The sequence below is a fragment of the Dreissena polymorpha genome, chromosome 5 (assembly GCF_020536995.1).
Source record: "Dreissena polymorpha isolate Duluth1 chromosome 5, UMN_Dpol_1.0, whole genome shotgun sequence".
Lineage (NCBI taxonomy): Eukaryota > Metazoa > Mollusca > Bivalvia > Myida > Dreissenidae > Dreissena > Dreissena polymorpha.
Window position 1 is genome coordinate 37,272,570 of NC_068359.1, and position 20,286 is coordinate 37,292,855.

At 42.1% G+C, this 20,286-nt stretch overlaps 1 protein-coding gene across 8 annotated transcripts in view; it reads right to left on the reverse strand.

Annotated features, from left to right (window-relative positions):
- The window catches only part of LOC127881595 (dedicator of cytokinesis protein 3-like), a 173,845-nt gene that overhangs the window by 114,543 nt on the left and 39,016 nt on the right, over window positions 1-20,286 (reverse strand). For 7 of the 8 annotated variants that reach the window (XM_052429589.1, XM_052429591.1, XM_052429590.1 and 4 more), the window contains exons 11-20: window positions 19,590-19,659; window positions 18,765-18,892; window positions 17,760-17,885; window positions 16,678-16,704; window positions 14,320-14,444; window positions 11,889-11,987; window positions 11,609-11,672; window positions 11,244-11,356; window positions 2,583-2,754; window positions 346-449 (exon numbers count right to left, since the gene is read on the reverse strand). In XM_052429589.1, the coding sequence (XP_052285549.1) occupies window positions 346-449; window positions 2,583-2,754; window positions 11,244-11,356; window positions 11,609-11,672; window positions 11,889-11,987; window positions 14,320-14,444; window positions 16,678-16,704; window positions 17,760-17,885; window positions 18,765-18,892; window positions 19,590-19,659 (1,028 nt within the window). The remainder of the gene's footprint in view (window positions 1-345; window positions 450-2,582; window positions 2,755-11,243; window positions 11,357-11,608; window positions 11,673-11,888; window positions 11,988-14,319; window positions 14,445-16,677; window positions 16,705-17,759; window positions 17,886-18,764; window positions 18,893-19,589; window positions 19,660-20,286) is intronic. The other variant, XM_052429588.1, reaches the window with a different exon arrangement.

Consider the following 20,286-nt stretch of genomic DNA (forward strand, 5'->3'; position numbering starts at 1 on the left):
GGGTCATTGAACAAGGCAATTTAAGTTAGTTATCAATCTGGGTCATTTAAGAAGGTGACTTAATGGGACATTAAATGAGATCATGGGTTACCTTGACAGTTTCATCACACTAAGTTATTAAACTAGGTCTTCAATCTGGGTCATTTAGAAAGTGTTTAACTAGGTAATCAAACTAGGTCATTTAACTAGGTCATCAATCTGGGTAATTTGACAAGGTGATTTAACTAGGTCATCCAATGAGGTCAATGGTTATCTTGAAAATCTCATCAAACTATGACATTTAAATAGGTTGTCAATCTGGCTCACTTTACAATGTGATTTAATTAGGTCATCAAACGAGGTTACCTTGACAATCTCATCCTCCTTCATCTTGCACAGGGTGTCCAGACTCTGGTCCAGTTTACCCTTGAACTCCTCCCCTCGCCAGTTAAGAATGCATGGCAAATCACCTGCAAACGAACAACAGAATACATGGCAAATCATCTGCAAAGGGACAACAGAGTACATGGCAAATCACCTGCAACGAGACAACAGAATACATGGCAAATCACCTGCAAAGGGACAAAAGAATGCATTGCAATAACCTGCAAAGGGACTACAGAATGCATGGCAAATCACCTGCAAAGAGACAAAAGAATAAGTGGCAAATCACCTGCAAAGTGAAAACAGAGTACCTGGCAAATCACCTTCAAAGGGACAACAGAACAGATGGCAAATCAACTGTAAAGGGACGAAATGCATTGCAAATCACCTGCAAAGGCGGAACAGGTGTTATTAAGTACATGGCAATCACCTACAGTTGGCAAAATGCGTGATTGAGTACATGGCAAAACACCTGCAAAGGGACAACAGGCGTGATAAAGTAATGAAACATCCCAGCCCAGTTTAGAATGCATAGCAAATCACCTACAAAGGGACAACAGGCATGATATAGTAATGCAACATCCCAGCCCAGTTTAGAATGCATGGCAAATCACCTGGAAAGGGGCAACAGGCAAGATTGAATGCATGGCAAATCACCTGCAAAGGGGCAACAGGCAAGATTGAATGCATGGCAAATCCCCTGCAAATGGGCAACAGGCAAGATTGAATGCATGGCAAATCACCTGCAAAGGGGCAACAAGTGTTATTTAGTGCATGTCAAATCACCTGCACAGGGGCAACAGGTGTTATTAAATAGTGAAGCGCAATGCCTCAACCCCACTGAGACCATTTTCGAAATCAAAACTTTTTCCATCTTTATATTTAGTCTCAGGTTAAGTCTTAAGGACCTTGACATGATGGCAATTTATACATGTCCCTTATCTTAGACAACACATATGAATTTATTTCATGCACTACCTATATCTTGTATTATAAATGTATACAAGTTCATGAAAAAATGCTTTTTGGGCTATTTCCTTACTCCCAATTTCAATCCATGTGTCACCACTAATGATAGATCAGTTAATTTATGATTTCATATTGAGAACAATTTGCACAACTATGTAAATTACCGGTAGCTAATTTTGTAGTACTTTGAATATTTAGTAGTTAGGCAATATAAAGATAATCTCGATCAAAGACTAATAACAGCACACATTTCTCATTTGTGTTTTATAATAGTGTAGAAGACTAGAGCTGCAACGATTCGATCTGATGCATCGAAAACCGGTTTTAAATGCGTCGATTCGATTAGGATACCAACCCTACCAAATTCGATTCGATTCTTTAACATATATAGACATAGATACGTAAAGCGCGCTGTACTCTGATTATTTGATATGGGAAGTTATAGGTTTTATCTTTACCTGTAATTACGATGCGCGCGATTGGTTACTTATTACTTTAATCATCCAATCAATAAGCGTGTTCCGGTCTACTGGCGGAAAAAGCGTCAAAATGGCTGAAAAAGTTGTGGCCGACAATTGAAATTATCAGATGCGCATAAAAAGCTAAAATCAAAAGTGTGGAAGTATTTTGGGTTGGGATGGTAGCCCTTCCGATAAAGCTATGTGTAAACTGTGCTTCACTGATGTGGCGTACCATAAGTCCGGCTCAACCACTAATCTAATACAACATGTCAAACGCAAACATAACGTTGATTTAGCAGGAGGTAGCACCAGTGCCACTACTAAATTTGCTAGTCTTTTTTATGTGTTTTATTGAAATATTGACATAGTTTGTCAGAAAATTGGCAGTTCTTGCTAACTATTTCTTACAAATGTTAATATAACCCACTTTCAACAGTTTTTAAAACACTGTTGAACCAACCAAATTATATCAGACAAACACACAAATGCCTAAGATATCTAGGTATGCAACACATTTGAACAGAAATGTTTATTTTGAGGCAGAAGAGTGAATATTTGATAAAACTACGTTGAATGATAAATCGAATCGAAACAATCGGTATCGGACTGTCTGAAATCGAATCGAGCTTTTGGTGAATCGTTGCAGCTCTAAAGAAGATGTTAAGTTCTTTAACATGTTTAGAAGGATACTTCTTGTGATACTTAAAAAATTCCAATACTTATTCATAAAACTATTTTTTTTTGTTCCTATGAAAAAGCATGAACAATTCTTTCCCAATTATTTCTTACCATTCTGTGTGAATTTTCCAGAACACAAAAGCGTAGCTATGGTGAGGGATTCCCGTTCGTTGGCCTTGGAGAACATGTGTTTTGGAATGTTGTTGATCTGCTGGGGATCGTTGAAATCATCCAGGAGGAACGGCAGACGGAAAAACTGCTTGGGATGATGGTTGTCTGAGACCTAGTTACAGTAGTGCAGGTTGGTGAGTACGAGTCTGACGGGAAATATTGAGCTTTCTGGGAAAAGTGGGCTTAATGCATGAGCGTAGAGTCATCCCCGATAAGACTGTGCAGTCAGTAGAGTCATCCCCGATAAGACTGTGCAGTCAGTAGAGTCATCCCCGATAAGACTGTGCAGTCAGTAGAGTCATCCCCGATAGGACTGTGCAGTCAGTAGAGTCATCCCCGATAGGACTGTGCAGTCAGTAGAGTCATCCCCGATAGGACTGTGCAGTCAGTAGAGTCATCCCCGATAGGACTGTGCAGTCAGTAGAGTCATCCCCGATAGGACTGTGCAGTCAGTAGAGTCATCCCCGATAAGACTGTGCAGTCAGTAGAGTCATCCCCGATAGGACTGTGCAGTCAGAGAGCGTAGAGTCATCCCCGATAAGACTGTGCAGTCAGAGGAGTCATCCCCGATAAGACTGTGCAGTCAGTAGAGTCATCCCCGATAAGACTGTGCAGTCAGTAGAGTCATCCCCGATAGGACTGTGCAGTCAGATAGAGTCATCCCCGATAAGACTGTGCAGTCAGATAGAGTCATCCCCGATAGGACTGTGCAGTCAGAGAGAGTCATCCCCGATAAGACTGTGCAGTCAGAGAGAGTCATCCCCGATAAGACTGTGCAGTCAGATAGAGTCATCCCCGATAAGACTGTGCAGTCAGTAGAGTCATCCCCGATAGGACTGTGCAGTCAGAGAGAGTCATCCCCGATAAGACTGTGCAGTCAGATAGAGTCATCCCCGATAGGACTGTGCAGTCAGATAGAGTCATCCCCGATAGGACTGTGCAGTCAGAGAGAGTCATCCCCGATAAGACTGTGCAGTCAGATAGAGTCATCCCCGATAGGACTGTGCAGTCAGATAGAGTCATCCCCGATAGGACTGTGCAGTCAGAGAGAGTCATCCCCGATAGGACTGTGCAGTCAGATAGAGTCATCCCCGATAAGACTGTGCAGTCAGATAGAGTCATCCCCGATAGGACTGTGCAGTCAGAGAGAGTCATCCCCGATAAGACTGTGCAGTCAGATAGAGTCATCCCCGATAAGACTGTGCAGTCAGTAGAGTCATCCCCGATAGGACTGTGCAGTCAGTAGAGTCATCCCCGATAAGACTGTGCAGTCAGAGAGTCATCCCCGATAAGACTGTGCAGTCAGTAGAGTCATCCCCGATAAGACTGTGCAGTCAGTAGAGTCATCCCCGATAAGACTGTGCAGTCAGAGAGAGTCATCCCCAATAAGACTGTGCAGTCAGTAGAGTCATCCCCGATAAGACTGTGCAGTCAGAGAGAGTCATCCCCGATAAGACTGTGCAGTCAGTAGAGTCATCCCCGATAAGACTGTGCAGTCAGAGAGAGTCATCCCCGATAAGACTGTGCAGTCAGAGAGAGTCATCCCCGATAAGACTGTGCAGTCAGTAGAGTCATCCCCGATAAGACTGTGCAGTCAGAGAGAGTCATCCCCGATAAGACTGTGCAGTCAGAGAGAGTCATCCCCGATAAGACTGTGCAGTCAGAGAGAGTCATCCCCGATAAGACTGTGCAGTCAGAGAGAGTCATCCCCGATAAGACTGTGCAGTCAGAGAGAGTCATCCCCGATAAGACTGTGCAGTCAGAGGAGTCATCCCCGATAAGACTGTGCAGTCAGAGAGAGTCATCCCCGATAAGACTGTGCAGTCAGAGAGAGTCATCCCCGATAAGATTTTGCAGTCAGAGAGAGTCATCCCCGATAAGACTGTGCAGTCAGAGAGAGTCATCCCCGATAAGACTGTGCAGTCAGAGAGAGTCATCCCCGATAAGACTGTGCAGTCAGAGAGAGTCATCCCCGATAGGACTGTGCAGTCAGTAGAGTCATCCCCGATAAGACTGTGCAGTCAGAGAGAGTCATCCCCGATAAGACTGTGCAGTCAGAGAGAGTCATCCCCGATAAGACTGTGCAGTCAGAGAGAGTCATCCCCGATAAGACTGTGCAGTCAGAGGAGTCATCCCCGATAAGACTGTGCAGTCAGTAGAGTCATCCCCGATAGGACTGTGCAGTCAGTAGAGTCATCCCCGATAAGACTGTGCAGTCAGAGAGAGTCATCCCCGATAAGACTGTGCAGTCAGAGAGAGTCATCCCCGATAAGACTGTGCAGTCAGAGAGAGTCATCCCCGATAAGACTGTGCAGTCAGAGAGAGTCATCCCCGATAAGACTGTGCAGTCAGAGGAGTCATCCCCGATAAGACTGTGCAGTCAGAGAGAGTCATCCCCGATAAGACTGTGCAGTCAGAGAGAGTCATCCCCGATAAGACTGTGCAGTCAGAGAGAGTCATCCCCGATAAGACTGTGCAGTCAGAGAGAGTCATCCCCGATAAGACTGTGCAGTCAGAGAGAGTCATCCCCGATAAGACTGTGCAGTCAGAGAGAGTCATCCCCGATAGGACTGTGCAGTCAGTAGAGTCATCCCCGATAAGACTGTGCAGTCAGAGAGAGTCATCCCCGATAAGACTGTGCAGTCAGAGAGAGTCATCCCCGATAAGACTGTGCAGTCAGAGAGAGTCATCCCCGATAAGACTGTGCAGTCAGAGGAGTCATCCCCGATAAGACTGTGCAGTCAGTAGAGTCATCCCCGATAGGACTGTGCAGTCAGTAGAGTCATCCCCGATAAGACTGTGCAGTCAGAGAGAGTCATCCCCGATAAGACTGTGCAGTCAGAGAGAGTCATCCCCGATAAGACTGTGCAGTCAGAGGAGTCATCCCCGATAAGACTGTGCAGTCAGTAGAGTCATCCCCGATAGGACTGTGCAGTCAGTAGAGTCATCCCCGATAAGACTGTGCAGTCAGAGAGAGTCATCCCCGATAGGACTGTGCAGTCAGTAGAGTCATCCCCGATAAGACTGTGCAGTCAGAGAGAGTCATCCCCGATAAGACTGTGCAGTCAGAGGAGTCATCCCCGATAAGACTGTGCAGTCAGTAGAGTCATCCCCGATAAGACTGTGCAGTCAGTAGAGTCATCCCCGATAGGACTGTGCAGTCAGTAGAGTCATCCCCGATAGGACTGTGCAGTCAGAGTCATCCCCGATAGGACTGTGCAGTCAGAGTCATCCCCGATAGGACTGTGCAGTCAGAGTCATCCCCGATAGGACTGTGCAGTCAGTAGAGTCATCCCCGATAGGACTGTGCAGTCAGAGTAGAGTCATCCCCGATAGGACTGTGCAGTCAGTAGAGTCATCCCCGATAAGACTGTGCAGTCAGAGTAGAGTCATCCCCGATAGGACTGTGCAGTCAGAGTAGAGTCATCCCCGATAAGACTGTGCAGTCAGAGTAGAGTCATCCCCGATAGGACTGTGCAGTCAGAGTAGAGTCATCCCCGATAGGACTGTGCAGTCAGTAGAGTCATCCCCGATAAGACTGTGCAGTCAGAGTAGAGTCATCCCCGATAGGACTGTGCAGTCAGTAGAGTCATCCCCGATAGGACTGTGCAGTCAGAGGAGTCATCCCCGATAAGACTGTGCAGTCAGAGGAGTCATCCCCGATAAGACTGTGCAGTCAGTAGAGTCATCCCCGATAAGACTGTGCAGTCAGAGGAGTCATCCCCGATAAGACTGTGCAGTCAGAGAAGTCATCCCCGATAAGACTGTGCAGTCAGAGAGAGTCATCCCCGATAAGACTGTGCAGTCAGAGAGAGTCATCCCCGATAAGACTGTGCAGTCAGAGAGAGTCATCCCCGATAAGACTGTGCAGTCAGAGAAGTCATCCCCGATAAGACTGTGCAGTCAGAGAGAGTCATCCCCGATAAGACTGTGCAGTCAGAGAGAGTCATCCCCGATAAGACTGTGCAGTCAGAGAGAGTCATCCCCGATAAGACTGTGCAGTCAGAGAAGTCATCCCCGATAAGACTGTGCAGTCAGAGAGAGTCATCCCCGATAAGACTGTGCAGTCAGAGAGAGTCATCCCCGATAAGACTGTGCAGTCAGAGAGAGTCATCCCCGATAAGACTGTGCAGTCAGAGGAGTCATCCCCGATAAGACTGTGCAGTCAGAGGAGTCATCCCCGATAAGACTGTGCAGTCAGAGAGAGTCATCCCCGATAGGACTGTGCAGTCAGAGAGAGTCATCCCCGATAAGACTGTGCAGTCAGAGGAGTCATCCCCGATAAGACTGTGCAGTCAGAGGAGTCATCCCCGATAAGACTGTGCAGTCAGAGGAGTCATCCCCGATAAGACTGTGCAGTCAAATGAGTCATCCCCGATAGGACTGTGCAGTCAGAGGAGTCATCCCCGATAAGACTGTGCAGTCAGAGAGAGTCATCCCCGATAAGACTGTGCAGTCAGAGAGAGTCATCCCCGATAAGACTGTGCAGTCAGAGAGAGTCATCCCCGATAAGACTGTGCAGTCAGAGGAGTCATCCCCGATAAGACTGTGCAGTCAGAGGAGTCATCCCCGATAAGACTGTGCAGTCAGAGGAGTCATCCCCGATAAGACTGTGCAGTCAGAGAGAGTCATCCCCGATAAGACTGTGCAGTCAGAGGAGTCATCCCCGATAAGACTGTGCAGTCAGAGAGAGTCATCCCCGATAAGACTGTGCAGTCAGAGGAGTCATCCCCGATAAGACTGTGCAGTCAGAGGAGTCATCCCCGATAAGACTGTGCAGTCAGAGGAGTCATCCCCGATAGGACTGTGCAGTCAGAGGAGTAATCCCCGATAAGACTGTGCAGTCAGAGAGAGTCATCCCCGATAAGACTGTGCAGTCAGAGAGAGTCATCCCCGATAGGACTGTGCAGTCAGAGAGAGTCATCCCCGATAAGACTGTGCAGTCAGAGGAGTCATCCCCGATAAGACTGTGCAGTCAGAGGAGTCATCCCCGATAAGACTGTGCAGTCAGAGAGAGTCATCCCCGATAAGACTGTGCAGTCAGAGAGAGTCATCCCCGATAGGACTGTGCAGTCAGAGAGAGTCATCCCCGATAAGACTGTGCAGTCAGAGAGAGTCATCCCCGATAAGACTGTGCAGTCAGAGAGAGTCATCCCCGATAAGACTGTGCAGTCAGAGAGAGTCATCCCCGATAAGACTGTGCAGTCAGAGAGAGTCATCCCCGATAAGACTGTGCAGTCAGAGAGAGTCATCCCCGATAAGACTGTGCAGTCAGAGAGAGTCATCCCCGATAAGACTGTGCAGTCAGAGAGAGTCATCCCCGATAAGACTGTGCAGTCAGAGAAGTCATCCCCGATAAGACTGTGCAGTCAGAGAGAGTCATCCCCGATAAGACTGTGCAGTCAGAGAGAGTCATCCCCGATAAGACTGTGCAGTCAGAGAGAGTCATCCCCGATAAGACTGTGCAGTCAGAGGAGTCATCCCCGATAAGACTGTGCAGTCAGAGGAGTCATCCCCGATAAGACTGTGCAGTCAGAGAGAGTCATCCCCGATAGGACTGTGCAGTCAGAGAGAGTCATCCCCGATAAGACTGTGCAGTCAGAGGAGTCATCCCCGATAAGACTGTGCAGTCAGAGGAGTCATCCCCGATAAGACTGTGCAGTCAGAGGAGTCATCCCCGATAAGACTGTGCAGTCAGAGGAGTCATCCCCGATAGGACTGTGCAGTCAGAGGAGTCATCCCGATAAGACTGTGCAGTCAGAGAGAGTCATCCCCGATAAGACTGTGCAGTCAGAGAGAGTCATCCCCGATAAGACTGTGCAGTCAGAGAGAGTCATCCCCGATAAGACTGTGCAGTCAGAGGAGTCATCCCCGATAAGACTGTGCAGTCAGAGGAGTCATCCCCGATAAGACTGTGCAGTCAGAGGAGTCATCCCCGATAAGACTGTGCAGTCAGAGAGAGTCATCCCCGATAAGACTGTGCAGTCAGAGGAGTCATCCCCGATAAGACTGTGCAGTCAGAGAGAGTCATCCCCGATAAGACTGTGCAGTCAGAGGAGTCATCCCCGATAAGACTGTGCAGTCAGAGGAGTCATCCCCGATAAGACTGTGCAGTCAGAGGAGTCATCCCCGATAGGACTGTGCAGTCAGAGGAGTCATCCCCGATAAGACTGTGCAGTCAGAGAGAGTCATCCCCGATAAGACTGTGCAGTCAGAGAGAGTCATCCCCGATAGGACTGTGCAGTCAGAGAGAGTCATCCCCGATAAGACTGTGCAGTCAGAGGAGTCATCCCCGATAAGACTGTGCAGTCAGAGGAGTCATCCCCGATAAGACTGTGCAGTCAGAGAGAGTCATCCCCGATAAGACTGTGCAGTCAGAGAGAGTCATCCCCGATAGGACTGTGCAGTCAGAGAGAGTCATCCCCGATAAGACTGTGCAGTCAGAGGAGTCATCCCCGATAAGACTGTGCAGTCAGAGGAGTCATCCCCGATAAGACTGTGCAGTCAGAGAGAGTCATCCCCGATAGGACTGTGCAGTCAGTAGAGTCATCCCCGATAAGACTGTGCAGTCAGAGAGAGTCATCCCCGATAAGACTGTGCAGTCAGAGAGAGTCATCCCCGATAAGACTGTGCAGTCAGAGGAGTCATCCCCGATAAGACTGTGCAGTCAGAGAGAGTCATCCCCGATAAGACTGTGCAGTCAGAGAGAGTCATCCCCGATAAGACTGTGCAGTCAGAGGAGTCATCCCCGATAAGACTGTGCAGTCAGAGAGAGTCATCCCCGATAAGACTGTGCAGTCAGAGAGAGTCATCCCCGATAAGACTGTGCAGTCAGAGAGAGTCATCCCCGATAAGACTGTGCAGTCAGAGGAGTCATCCCCGATAAGACTGTGCAGTCAGAGAGAGTCATCCCCGATAAGACTGTGCAGTCAGAGAGAGTCATCCCCGATAAGACTGTGCAGTCAGAGAGAGTCATCCCCGATAAGACTGTGCAGTCAGAGAGAGTCATCCCCGATAAGACTGTGCAGTCAGAGAGAGTCATCCCCGATAAGACTGTGCAGTCAGAGAGAGTCATCCCCGATAAGACTGTGCAGTCAGAGGAGTCATCCCCGATAAGACTGTGCAGTCAGAGAGAGTCATCCCCGATAAGACTGTGCAGTCAGAGAGAGTCATCCCCGATAAGACTGTGCAGTCAGAGAGAGTCATCCCCGATAAGACTGTGCAGTCAGAGGAGTCATCCCCGATAAGACTGTGCAGTCAGAGAGAGTCATCCCCGATAAGACTGTGCAGTCAGAGAGAGTCATCCCCGATAAGACTGTGCAGTCAGAGAGAGTCATCCCCGATAAGACTGTGCAGTCAGAGAGAGTCATCCCCGATAAGACTGTGCAGTCAGAGAGAGTCATCCCCGATAAGACTGTGCAGTCAGAGAGAGTCATCCCCGATAAGACTGTGCAGTCAGAGAGAGTCATCCCCGATAAGACTGTGCAGTCAGAGAAGTGGGCTTAATGCATGAGCGTAGAGTCATCCCCGATAAGACTGTGCAGTCAGACGTAGAGTCATCCCCGATAAGACTGTGCAGTCAGAGGAGTCATCCCCGATAGGACTGTGCAGTCAGAGGAGTCATCCCCGATAGGACTGTGCAGTCAGAGGAGTCATCCCCGATAAGACTGTGCAGTCAGAGGAGTCATCCCCGATAAGACTGTGCAGTCAGAGGAGTCATCCCCGATAAGACTGTGCAGTCAGAGAGAGTCATCCCCGATAAGACTGTGCAGTCAGAGAAGCTAACGTAGAGTCATCCCCGATAGGACTGTGCAGTCAGAGAAGCTAACGTAGAGTCATCCCCGATAGGACTGTGCAGTCAGAGAAGCTAAGCAGGGATGACGCTGTATGCTTTTATGGTATTTTTTTCATACAAAAGAATGCTCTTCTACATGAAAATCCAGTGTAGGTGGAAGGTGTTGTTTTTGATAACTCTGTTCAGACTGCACAGTCTAATCTGGGATGACACTTGCCGCACATGCATTAACCCCGGTGTTCCCACAACAAGACTCAATTGTATTTTCCTGATGTTCAGATCTCTTGGAATTGGTGACTGCCAGTTGTACAGTAATATCTATCCTCATGAAATGCTACAACGACTGAGCTTAAAACATGCAGCTGCCATTTGAAAAAAAAGTCATTTATTTGAGGGTAGCTAATCTAGGTATTTAATGACTAAATTTTAATCTATAACAAAGAATAAATGCGCAAATGCGAAATAAAATCCCGAGCTGAAGCACAGACAGTGACTATGACATAACTTTGCATCTGCTATCATCAGTAATCTTACACCAGATATGTGTGCTTACACAAAGTAGATATTAGAATTTAACATGCACAAAAAAACACAAAAGAAACCAGTAGACACTTAACAGCAAAACTTTGGATATTAAAAATTTTCTAGTCAATATCCTTTTATATCATGTTTGAATGTTATACCCAGGTCATGAAATAATTGTTTAAAAAAAGATTCTAATTTGCATAATTCAATTGACTGGTTAACCAATGAGTAGACTGGTTTTCAAACTACCAGATTGGTTTATAATAAAGTAGAATCATTACCTTGTAGACACACAGTTCATGCAACCCGTCCCGTATAACGATGTTAGACTTGTTTGTGACGCGAAAGAACGCAAAGCCAAACATCTTTCGACCTGAATCCTTCTTTTGAGAAACTGTAACGCAAATGTTAAGTTGTAAATAATTTCTATTGCTCTTAATGTTGACAAATGAAGCATCAAACTGGAGTAAAGATTTGTTTTTGTTTTATACCGCCAATATTTATTGACCAATAAAGGATAAAAACTTCTTAATACATGCATTATATGGAAAAAACTTTGTTCAATGAATGTAACACATTGCAAACATCCCTCAAAACCTAATTTATATGATAAGTAATTTTTAAAATGCAGAAACAATATAGCTACCTGAACAGTGGAAGAGCTCAAAGCAAACATGGCAGCCTGGGAACGTATCTATGGGAACTGACAACTGAAAAGAAATGACAACAAAGTGTCCAAGCAGAACTGAACAAGAGCTTGTAACATAAGTCACTTATAATATGTTTACCCACATCTTGTTCCTTTTGTATTCAAGGCATACAGTCCAAATATTATTTTAATTCTTGTTTTTCTAAAGGCTTATTAGAAGTTGAATTACTGTCTAATTACTGCATCAAGCACAAGCATCCTTACAAAAATGTCTTACTCTTATGGTTTCATCCCACTCAGCATGGTTGCTATGGTAATACACAGACGACTGGTAGCTATTCAGGGCTTTCTCCCCACAGCCATACACAATGCAACCCTGGAAGCAGACATGGTACAATGCATGTACGATAGTACACAACATAGAGTAATGATGATAAGAGATACAGTACAGACAAGGAATATTGTATGTACAATGGTGCACACCGTCGTATAATGATGGTAGATATATAAAGTATTAGGATAAACTTAGAAATAAAAAATGCAAAGTTTGAACTCAAACTATATAAGCAAAAATTTCTCTTATAGCTACAAAGATACATAGCTATATAGGGATAAAGACCACATCAAAAACATTTATTAGCATACAAGCAAGATATTAACAAGAAATCGTCAGAGACAGGTGATTCTCCCCAAAGGTTTTTTTGTCACAATATTGCACTATATATTCAGATAAAAGGAAACATCTTGAGGGGCATAACTTTGGACAAAATAATAAGATGGATGGTTTAGCAACTTAAACATTTCAAAGGGCCATAACTCTCTAAATAAATCATCTAACCAGAACCCACAAATAACATGCGCATCTCCTCAAGGTAGTTAAGCTTCCCATAAAGCTTCATTGAATTCCAGTCAGTAGTTGGGAGGGACAAGAATTGCACTATATGTACAGTTTATAGAAAATTTCAAAGGGCCATTACTCTGTGAAAAATCATCCGACCATAACCGGCTGATAATATGCACATCTCCTGTTGGTAGTGAAGCTTCCCATAAAGTTTCATTGAATTCCGGTCATTAACTGCTGAGAAATAGCCCGGACAAAAATTGTGCACGGACGGACGGACACACGGAGACAGACGAAGCGGCGACTATATGCTCCTCCCAAAAATTTTGGGGGAGCATAAAAACATATTACCACAAGATGTACGTTTATAATATGAACATCATGTACTCTTTATTCATTGTATTTGAGTCCTGGAGATGTTTTTGTAGTTTTTGTGCATTTATGTCTGGTTAAAAATTGTCTAAATTGAAAATGATTTAAATTTCAACGTGTTTTAACGGAAACCATCCTTATTTTTTGCAGAAACAGAAAGAATTAAATTTGTTCTCTGTACAGGTTGATTTTTTTGACACGTTGTACATAAGACTATGTTCCATATAAGTTAAATAGTTTAATACAATTTTCTTTTCGAATTTAATTAAAATCTTGACATAGGTATAGCTGTTGAGTTTTTTGGAAACAAAACTAACGGGTAGTGTCAAGGTGACAATTGTTCCAAAATATATATCTATGCTGGGGATCAAAACAGTTCAATTATTGGTCTTTCATACAATTCACTGAAGGCTAATGCTTACATCTCAATATTCCCTTAACTCTCTACGTACGGGAACCAAATTTTGAAGGCCTTTGCAAACAGTTTGGATCCAGATGAGACGCCACAATATGTGGCGTCTCATCAGGATCCAAACTGTTTGCTATTCTGATAGTATTCTTTGAAAAAAGTTGAAGAAAATGCTATTTCAGAAATTCAGCAGATGACATTTTAGCAGACGACAAATTTCCCAGCATGCAAAGGGTTAAATTACTAACATAAATCTTACAATGCATCAGCCATGCTATGGGAAAATGGGGCTTAATACACGTGCATAAAGTACGGTATAGATTAGCCTTTCCAGTTTTGTATTTTTTGTTTAAAGGACGTCTCTTCTAAGTGAAAATCCAGTATAGGCGGAAAAGTCCCATCCCTGAGTAGCCTGTGGGGACTGCAAACGCATATAAAAAAAAGCGAAATCAGGTCCCTAGTTCAAATGCAAGTGTCCGCATATCTGTGGTGATTAAAATATGAAGGCCAGCCAACATTAAACTGAAAATATGAGCCTTTTATTTACCAAGGCTGTGGCAGGGTGTACAGGCTGGGGCTTATTTCCAGCACTGTGTCCCCAACAAATGAGCCAATTAAGCCATGGAAAAATGGAGCTTAATGCATGTGCATAAAGCGCAGTACGCACAGGCTAATCAGTAAGGACTATTTCCATTTGAATGGAATTGTTAATTTAAAGGAAGTCTCTATTAAACAAAAATCTCGTCTAGATGAAAAGTGTCCTCCCTAATAAGTCTATGAGGAGTGCACAGGCTAACTTGGACAGCTCTTCACCAACATGCATTAACCCTTTGCATGCTGGGAAATTTGTTGTCTGCTAAAATGTTGTCTGCTAAATTTCAAAAATGAGCATTTTCTTTGATTTTTTTTCAAAGAATACTATCAGAATAGCAAACAGTTTGGATCCTGACGAGACGCCACGTTCTGTGGCATCTCATCTGGATCCAAACTGTTTGCAAAGGCCTTCAAAATTTGGTTCCAGCACTGTTAGGGTTAAGTACCATTTTTCCAGTGCGAGGCTCTAGTGTTTCATGATGTAACACCTACCTTGACCTCCTGACCTGATTCGTTGTACACTGTGACCTTGACCTCTACATTTTTGCCGGAGGTCTTGTTCCCACGCTCAAGGGCCGCTTTTTTTAAGGTAACATAGAAGTCGTTGCGTATTTCTCCTAGAAGACGGGCAACATAAATTGATGATATAAAACTATTAGACATCCAAATTATATTTCTGCTTATTTAAAGCAACAAACTACCAAGTTTGGTATTTGCGTTAATCCAACAAATAAATGTGCAAAAAAAACAGACAAGCAAGAAACCCAACAAAAATCACTGACTGATCATGAGTTCCAGATCTTTTTAGAAAAATATCAAAAACCGTATTAAAATGTAAAATATAAATTTGAAAGTACCATGCCATGCTAAAAATATGTTTTACAACACAGCACTTTCAGTTTCAAACAAAGAACTTGATGAAATGGAGAAAATACTAACCAAAATATGCATAATTGCCATGAATATTTGAATTACATATACATTGTAGTTTGAAATAGCGTGCAAACAGAATTATATTGGCATTGTTATGAAATATGCTGACATTTCAAAATTAAGTATTATTTATATTTATTAAAGCAACTAACACTGTTTACACTGAATAAATTTTACAATTGTTTTCACCTGACAACAACAATATTTAGCTTTGTGAAAACTGTCTAAAAAATTTCCTTCTACAAACTAAATTAATCTTTTTTACAACTTGTATCATAAGAGCTTTTATAGACAGAACAGCAGTCTTGTACATGGTTATTTTTTTCCAAGCAGGATGTCAATCAGTTTTAATAACCTAGCTTTAGTAAAAAGTTTATTATTATTTCTGTAACAATAGCAACAACAATTTTGGTGTGGCAAAATTAACAAGGGCTGTTTGTAAAACATGCATGCCCCCCATATGGGCTCTCAGTTGTAGTGACAACCAGTTTGTTGCCACTGTGACCTTGACCTTTGACCTCGTGACCTGAAAATCAATAGGGGTCATCTGCAAGTCATGATCAATGTACCTATGAAGTTTCATGATCCTAGCCATAAGCTTTCTTGAGTTATCATCAGGAAACCATTTTACTATTTCAGGTCACTGTGACCTTGACCTTTGACCTAGTGACCTGAAAATCAATAGGGGGTCATCTGCCAGTCATGATCTATGTACCTATCAAGTTTCATGATCCTAGGCATAAGCGTTCTTGAGTTATCATCCGGAAACCATTTAACTATTTCAGGTCACCGTGACCTTGACTTTTGACCTAGTGACCTGAAAATCAAAAGGGGTCATCTGCTAGTCATGATCAATGTACCTATTAAGTTTCATGATCCTAGGCATAAGCCTTCTTGAATTATCATCCAGAAACCATTTTAGTATTTCAGTGACCGTGACCTTTGACCTAGTGACCTGAAAATCAATAGGGGTCATCTGCTAGTCATGATCAATCTACCAATCAAGTTTCATGATCCTAGGCATAAGCGTTCTTGAATTATCATCCGGAAACCATTTTACTATTTCGGGTCACAGTGACCTTGACCTTTGACCTAGTGACCTCAAAATCAATAGGGGTCATCTGCCAGTCATGATCAATGTACCTATGAAGTTTCATGATCCTAGGCCTAAGCGTTCTTGAGTTATCGTCTGACAACCACCTGGTGGACAGACCGACAGACCGATCGACAGACCAACCGACATGAGCAAAGCAATATACCCCCTCTTCTTCGAAGGGGGGCATAATGAAATAACATGCATATGTGTCATTTTCTGTCCTCATACCTCAAGAACTTTTTGAATATTGCAAGCTCCAGATTTTAAAAAAATATGACAACCATATAGCAACCACATTTTTTTTTTCTAAACAAAATAAAAAAATAACATAGCATTCATATTCTCCATATGGCCCTCTGTTCATATCTCAAGTTTAATTAACCTAGCTTGCATACTCTATGAGTTATTACAGAATCCACATTTGGACAGCATGAGCACATGAAAGGACAAGGCATTTTTATAATAGTCCCATATAGTCCCTTTCATAACACATACAGTTAGAGAACTAATCAAGCATAAATCTGTCTTGCATGCAAAACAAGAGCATATTTCTATTTACACTGCAATCACACCTGTAAAAACATGACATGAAAACCGATGGATCAAAATAGCATGAACAACCCAATGATGCAAGGGACAAATCTCCAGAGTATTACAGCAAGTATACAAGCTAACAAGATCAGCATGATACACAGGTGCAATACTTAAAACTGTGTGCTAATTAATATACTCAGATGTTTTTATTTTAAACAGGTAATTTGAAGCAATGTCCTTTCAAATGTGTTTTGAATATTGGAACAAGCTAGCTGCTTGCTTCTCACCTATGTGTCCTGGGCTTGCAAAAGTCACTGCAAAATTTCCAATACACATTGAGTCTTAATTAGAGTAACTAGATAACTGTGCGAATGTCATTTACAGAAAATATACTTGAATAAGTATACTATACTTCCGTAAAAAAAGACATTAACACAAACTTAAACAGAACTGCTAAGTTAAATTTTGTAATCATTGTTTAAACAAGTTTAAGGAAAGAAAAATACAATGATATTTGACCTTGAAGAATGACCTTGACTTTTCACCACTCAAAATGTGCAGCTCCATGAGATACACATGCATGCCAAATATGAAGTTGCTATCTTCAATATTGCAAAAGTTTTCAAACTTTAACCAAGGTAAAAGTTTTGGGACAGAATGACAAACAGACAGACAGACAGGCCAAAAACAATATACATAAAAAGAGGACATGATCTGTTCGTTTTTTGGTTTGTTAAGATTTTTTGCATTTTAACAGTATTTAAGTCATTTCATGGTTGCATTTAAACTACTCACACTTTTCTTGGGTGAGCTTGTTTACCAGTTCTAGGTGCACATACTTATGCCAGTAAATGACCAATGCCCTACTTGAATCAACGGTACTGTGAAATTGGCCTCATAAATTGAGTCCTGTTCTATGTAAACTGGGCATAATGCATTTGCGTAAAGTGTCGCCCCAGATAAGCCTGTACAATCCGCACACGCTAATCAGGGACGACACTTTCCGCTTTTATGACATTTTTTGTTAAAATGAAGTCTCTTCTTAGCAAAAATCCAATTTAGGTGGAAAGTGTTGTCCCTGATTAGCCTGTGTGGACTGCACAGGCTAATCTGGGATGACACTTTACGCACATGCATTATGCCCAGTTTTCTCAGAAGGCGATTCAATTATTTCATGGCCATAGATATGACTCAATGGCAAATCCTCACACACGTTATATGACCGTTAGGTAGCCTGTTATAGTACTTATTTATGACTGTTCAAGGTGATACACTAGGTTCAAAACACTCTGGTAAGAGAAATTATGGACAAAATGAAGGAAAACAACAATCACTGACATTTTCATCAAATTTATGCATACAAAAATACCTGGTGAAATGATATCTGCAAAGCCAATCTTTTGAATCAGTGCCACTCCTTTTGAAAACATTACTGGATTCTCTTTTTTCACTGTCGTTAGATCACCATGGAATACTTGGACAGACACAGTCAACACTGAAACATTAATTACCAGGCATTTCATTAGCATTTGAATAACTAATTTCACTTACTGTTCTTTATTTTAAATGAATTAACAGTATCAATTAACAAACATTATTCATACGCATGTAGTTACATGCAGTCTACAGAAATAACAGTACACACAAGAGATAAGTTATGCTGCAGTTATAAAGGTCTTTGCAAAATTCAACATGATATGAATTTTAAAAAAAGGTGCTACATTAAACTTAAACAAGAGCACCTTGACCTTTGACCTAGTGACCCAAAACTGGGTGTGACGTGTAGAACTAATCAAAGTGCATCTACATATAAAGTTTCAAAGTTGTATGTGGCAGCACTTTGATTTTGGAGCCTATGTTGAGATTTAAGCATGACACGGACGGCAGACGGCGGAGGGCAGAGGCCGAGCTGGCTATGACAATACTTTGGGTTTTCTCCGAAAAAAGCCGAGCTAAATATGGTTCCAGTTATAAGCATTGGCCTGTGACCACATATTATAACCGGGTGCTGAAGTTTCACATTTATATTTGTAGTAGATATGGACAACTTAAACTGATTTTTTTTTAAAGAAAACCTTAAACTGAATTTATAAGTGCAAAACCTTAGCCTGAATTTTGTAAGTGCAAAACCTAAACCTGAACTGAATTTTATAAAATAAAACCTTAACCTGAATTTTTTAAGTGCAAAACCTAAACCTGAATTTTCTAAATGTGAAAAGGTGCTTATTTAGCCCATTAACTAGTTATGGGCCTTAAACAACAACAACAAAAACAAATCGAAAGTTTTAATTGAACACTTGAAGTATAGCTACAGAGATATATAGAGTTGCTACTATTTCATATATCTTATAGCTTATCGCAAGTAAAAACGTACCTAGACCAAGTTTTCCGGTTTGCTGCGCTGGAAGTGATTCCAGACTTTTGTCCTTGTTCTCCTGCGTAAGTCTGTTAATGTGTTCTTCATGGAGACCAGCAAAATGTGGTTCTGTTTTGTCCGTAACGCTGCAAGCATTAGATACATGTAATTGTGAAGGTGTATTTTCTTTTGATTCATATAGCTGTCAAATTTTTTATGTGCAAATTTGATTTGTTTAGTGGCGTGCATAATCAAGAAACATGAATAATGTTTGAAATGTGTGAAAAAACAACAACGAATAATAAAAAGTTATGTGATGTATGCTTTGCACAAAAAGTTGTAACTTGAAAATGTAACATAGAAATACAAGTACAAATAATGCTTGCAATAAATATTTGAACATTGGAAACTGTGGTGTTTGAATACATTATCCTATTCCCTATTGCCAATAACTATTACAAGACCTGATTTTGCTCCATGTATATGAACTGCATTTTGACACAATTGTAGTCCCTTAGAAAGTTACTTTAAATTAAAAACCTTTCTTACTAGATTCAAGTTTTAAAGGCTTCATTTTCAACCCTTAGATACTGATGAGCAGCAAACAGTAACTCGCAGTCTGTTCAGGTTTAATGCTGTTTGCACATAACCATTTTACTTTGCTTCTGAGTGGGAAAGGGTTAAGCATACTCAGGTTTCTTACTGGTTATTGGCAAAAGGGAATAGGATTATGTAGTTTTAACATCAAACAAAGGGGCTGTATTCTTTTACAACAAAAGTTTATGGTACGGAGAATTACTTTCCAATTTAAGATGACTCATTTATATAAATAATAATACGCACTTTTGGATTTTTATAGTAAAAGTCCACATTTTGACTGCAGATGACAGCGAAGCTATTGTAAAGTTCACCACTGAAAGAAGGACACATTCACTTGTTAATGTCATGAACAGAACAAAAGGGGACATTTACTTCAGGAGGAAAATTTCACTAAGACAACATGAAGTTGCTCACTTTCAAGTCAAGGAACATCTCTCAAATTGTTTGGTTGTAAGTACTACGTTACCAGAAATTTCAGAATGTTTTCTTTGTATTTATTCATATTACAAAGAAAGGTTTTATTAAGTAACTATCACACACAGCAACAACAACATTGCATTGCTTAAAATGAAGACATCACGTAGATAGAGGATTCTGACACAGAGTCAAGGAAAATTAATTACAAAAAGAAAGCAACATAAACAAATGTGACACTTTCAAAATTTACCAGGGCCTCTTGAATGTGAGAATGTCAACTCCCCATCCCTAAAATAGTATTATTTTCCCAAGAAATATGCCTAGACATACCACATCAGCCTCCCTACTATCCTGTTAAAAACAACAATATGGTGAGCAATGTTGTACATTATAGTTATTGAAGACCTTGCTGACGTTCATAGCTCTGACGCCCCAGGTTACTCAACACTAACGTACATACATCTGACGCCCCAGGTTACTCAACACTAACGTACATACATCTGACAACCCAGGTTACTCAACA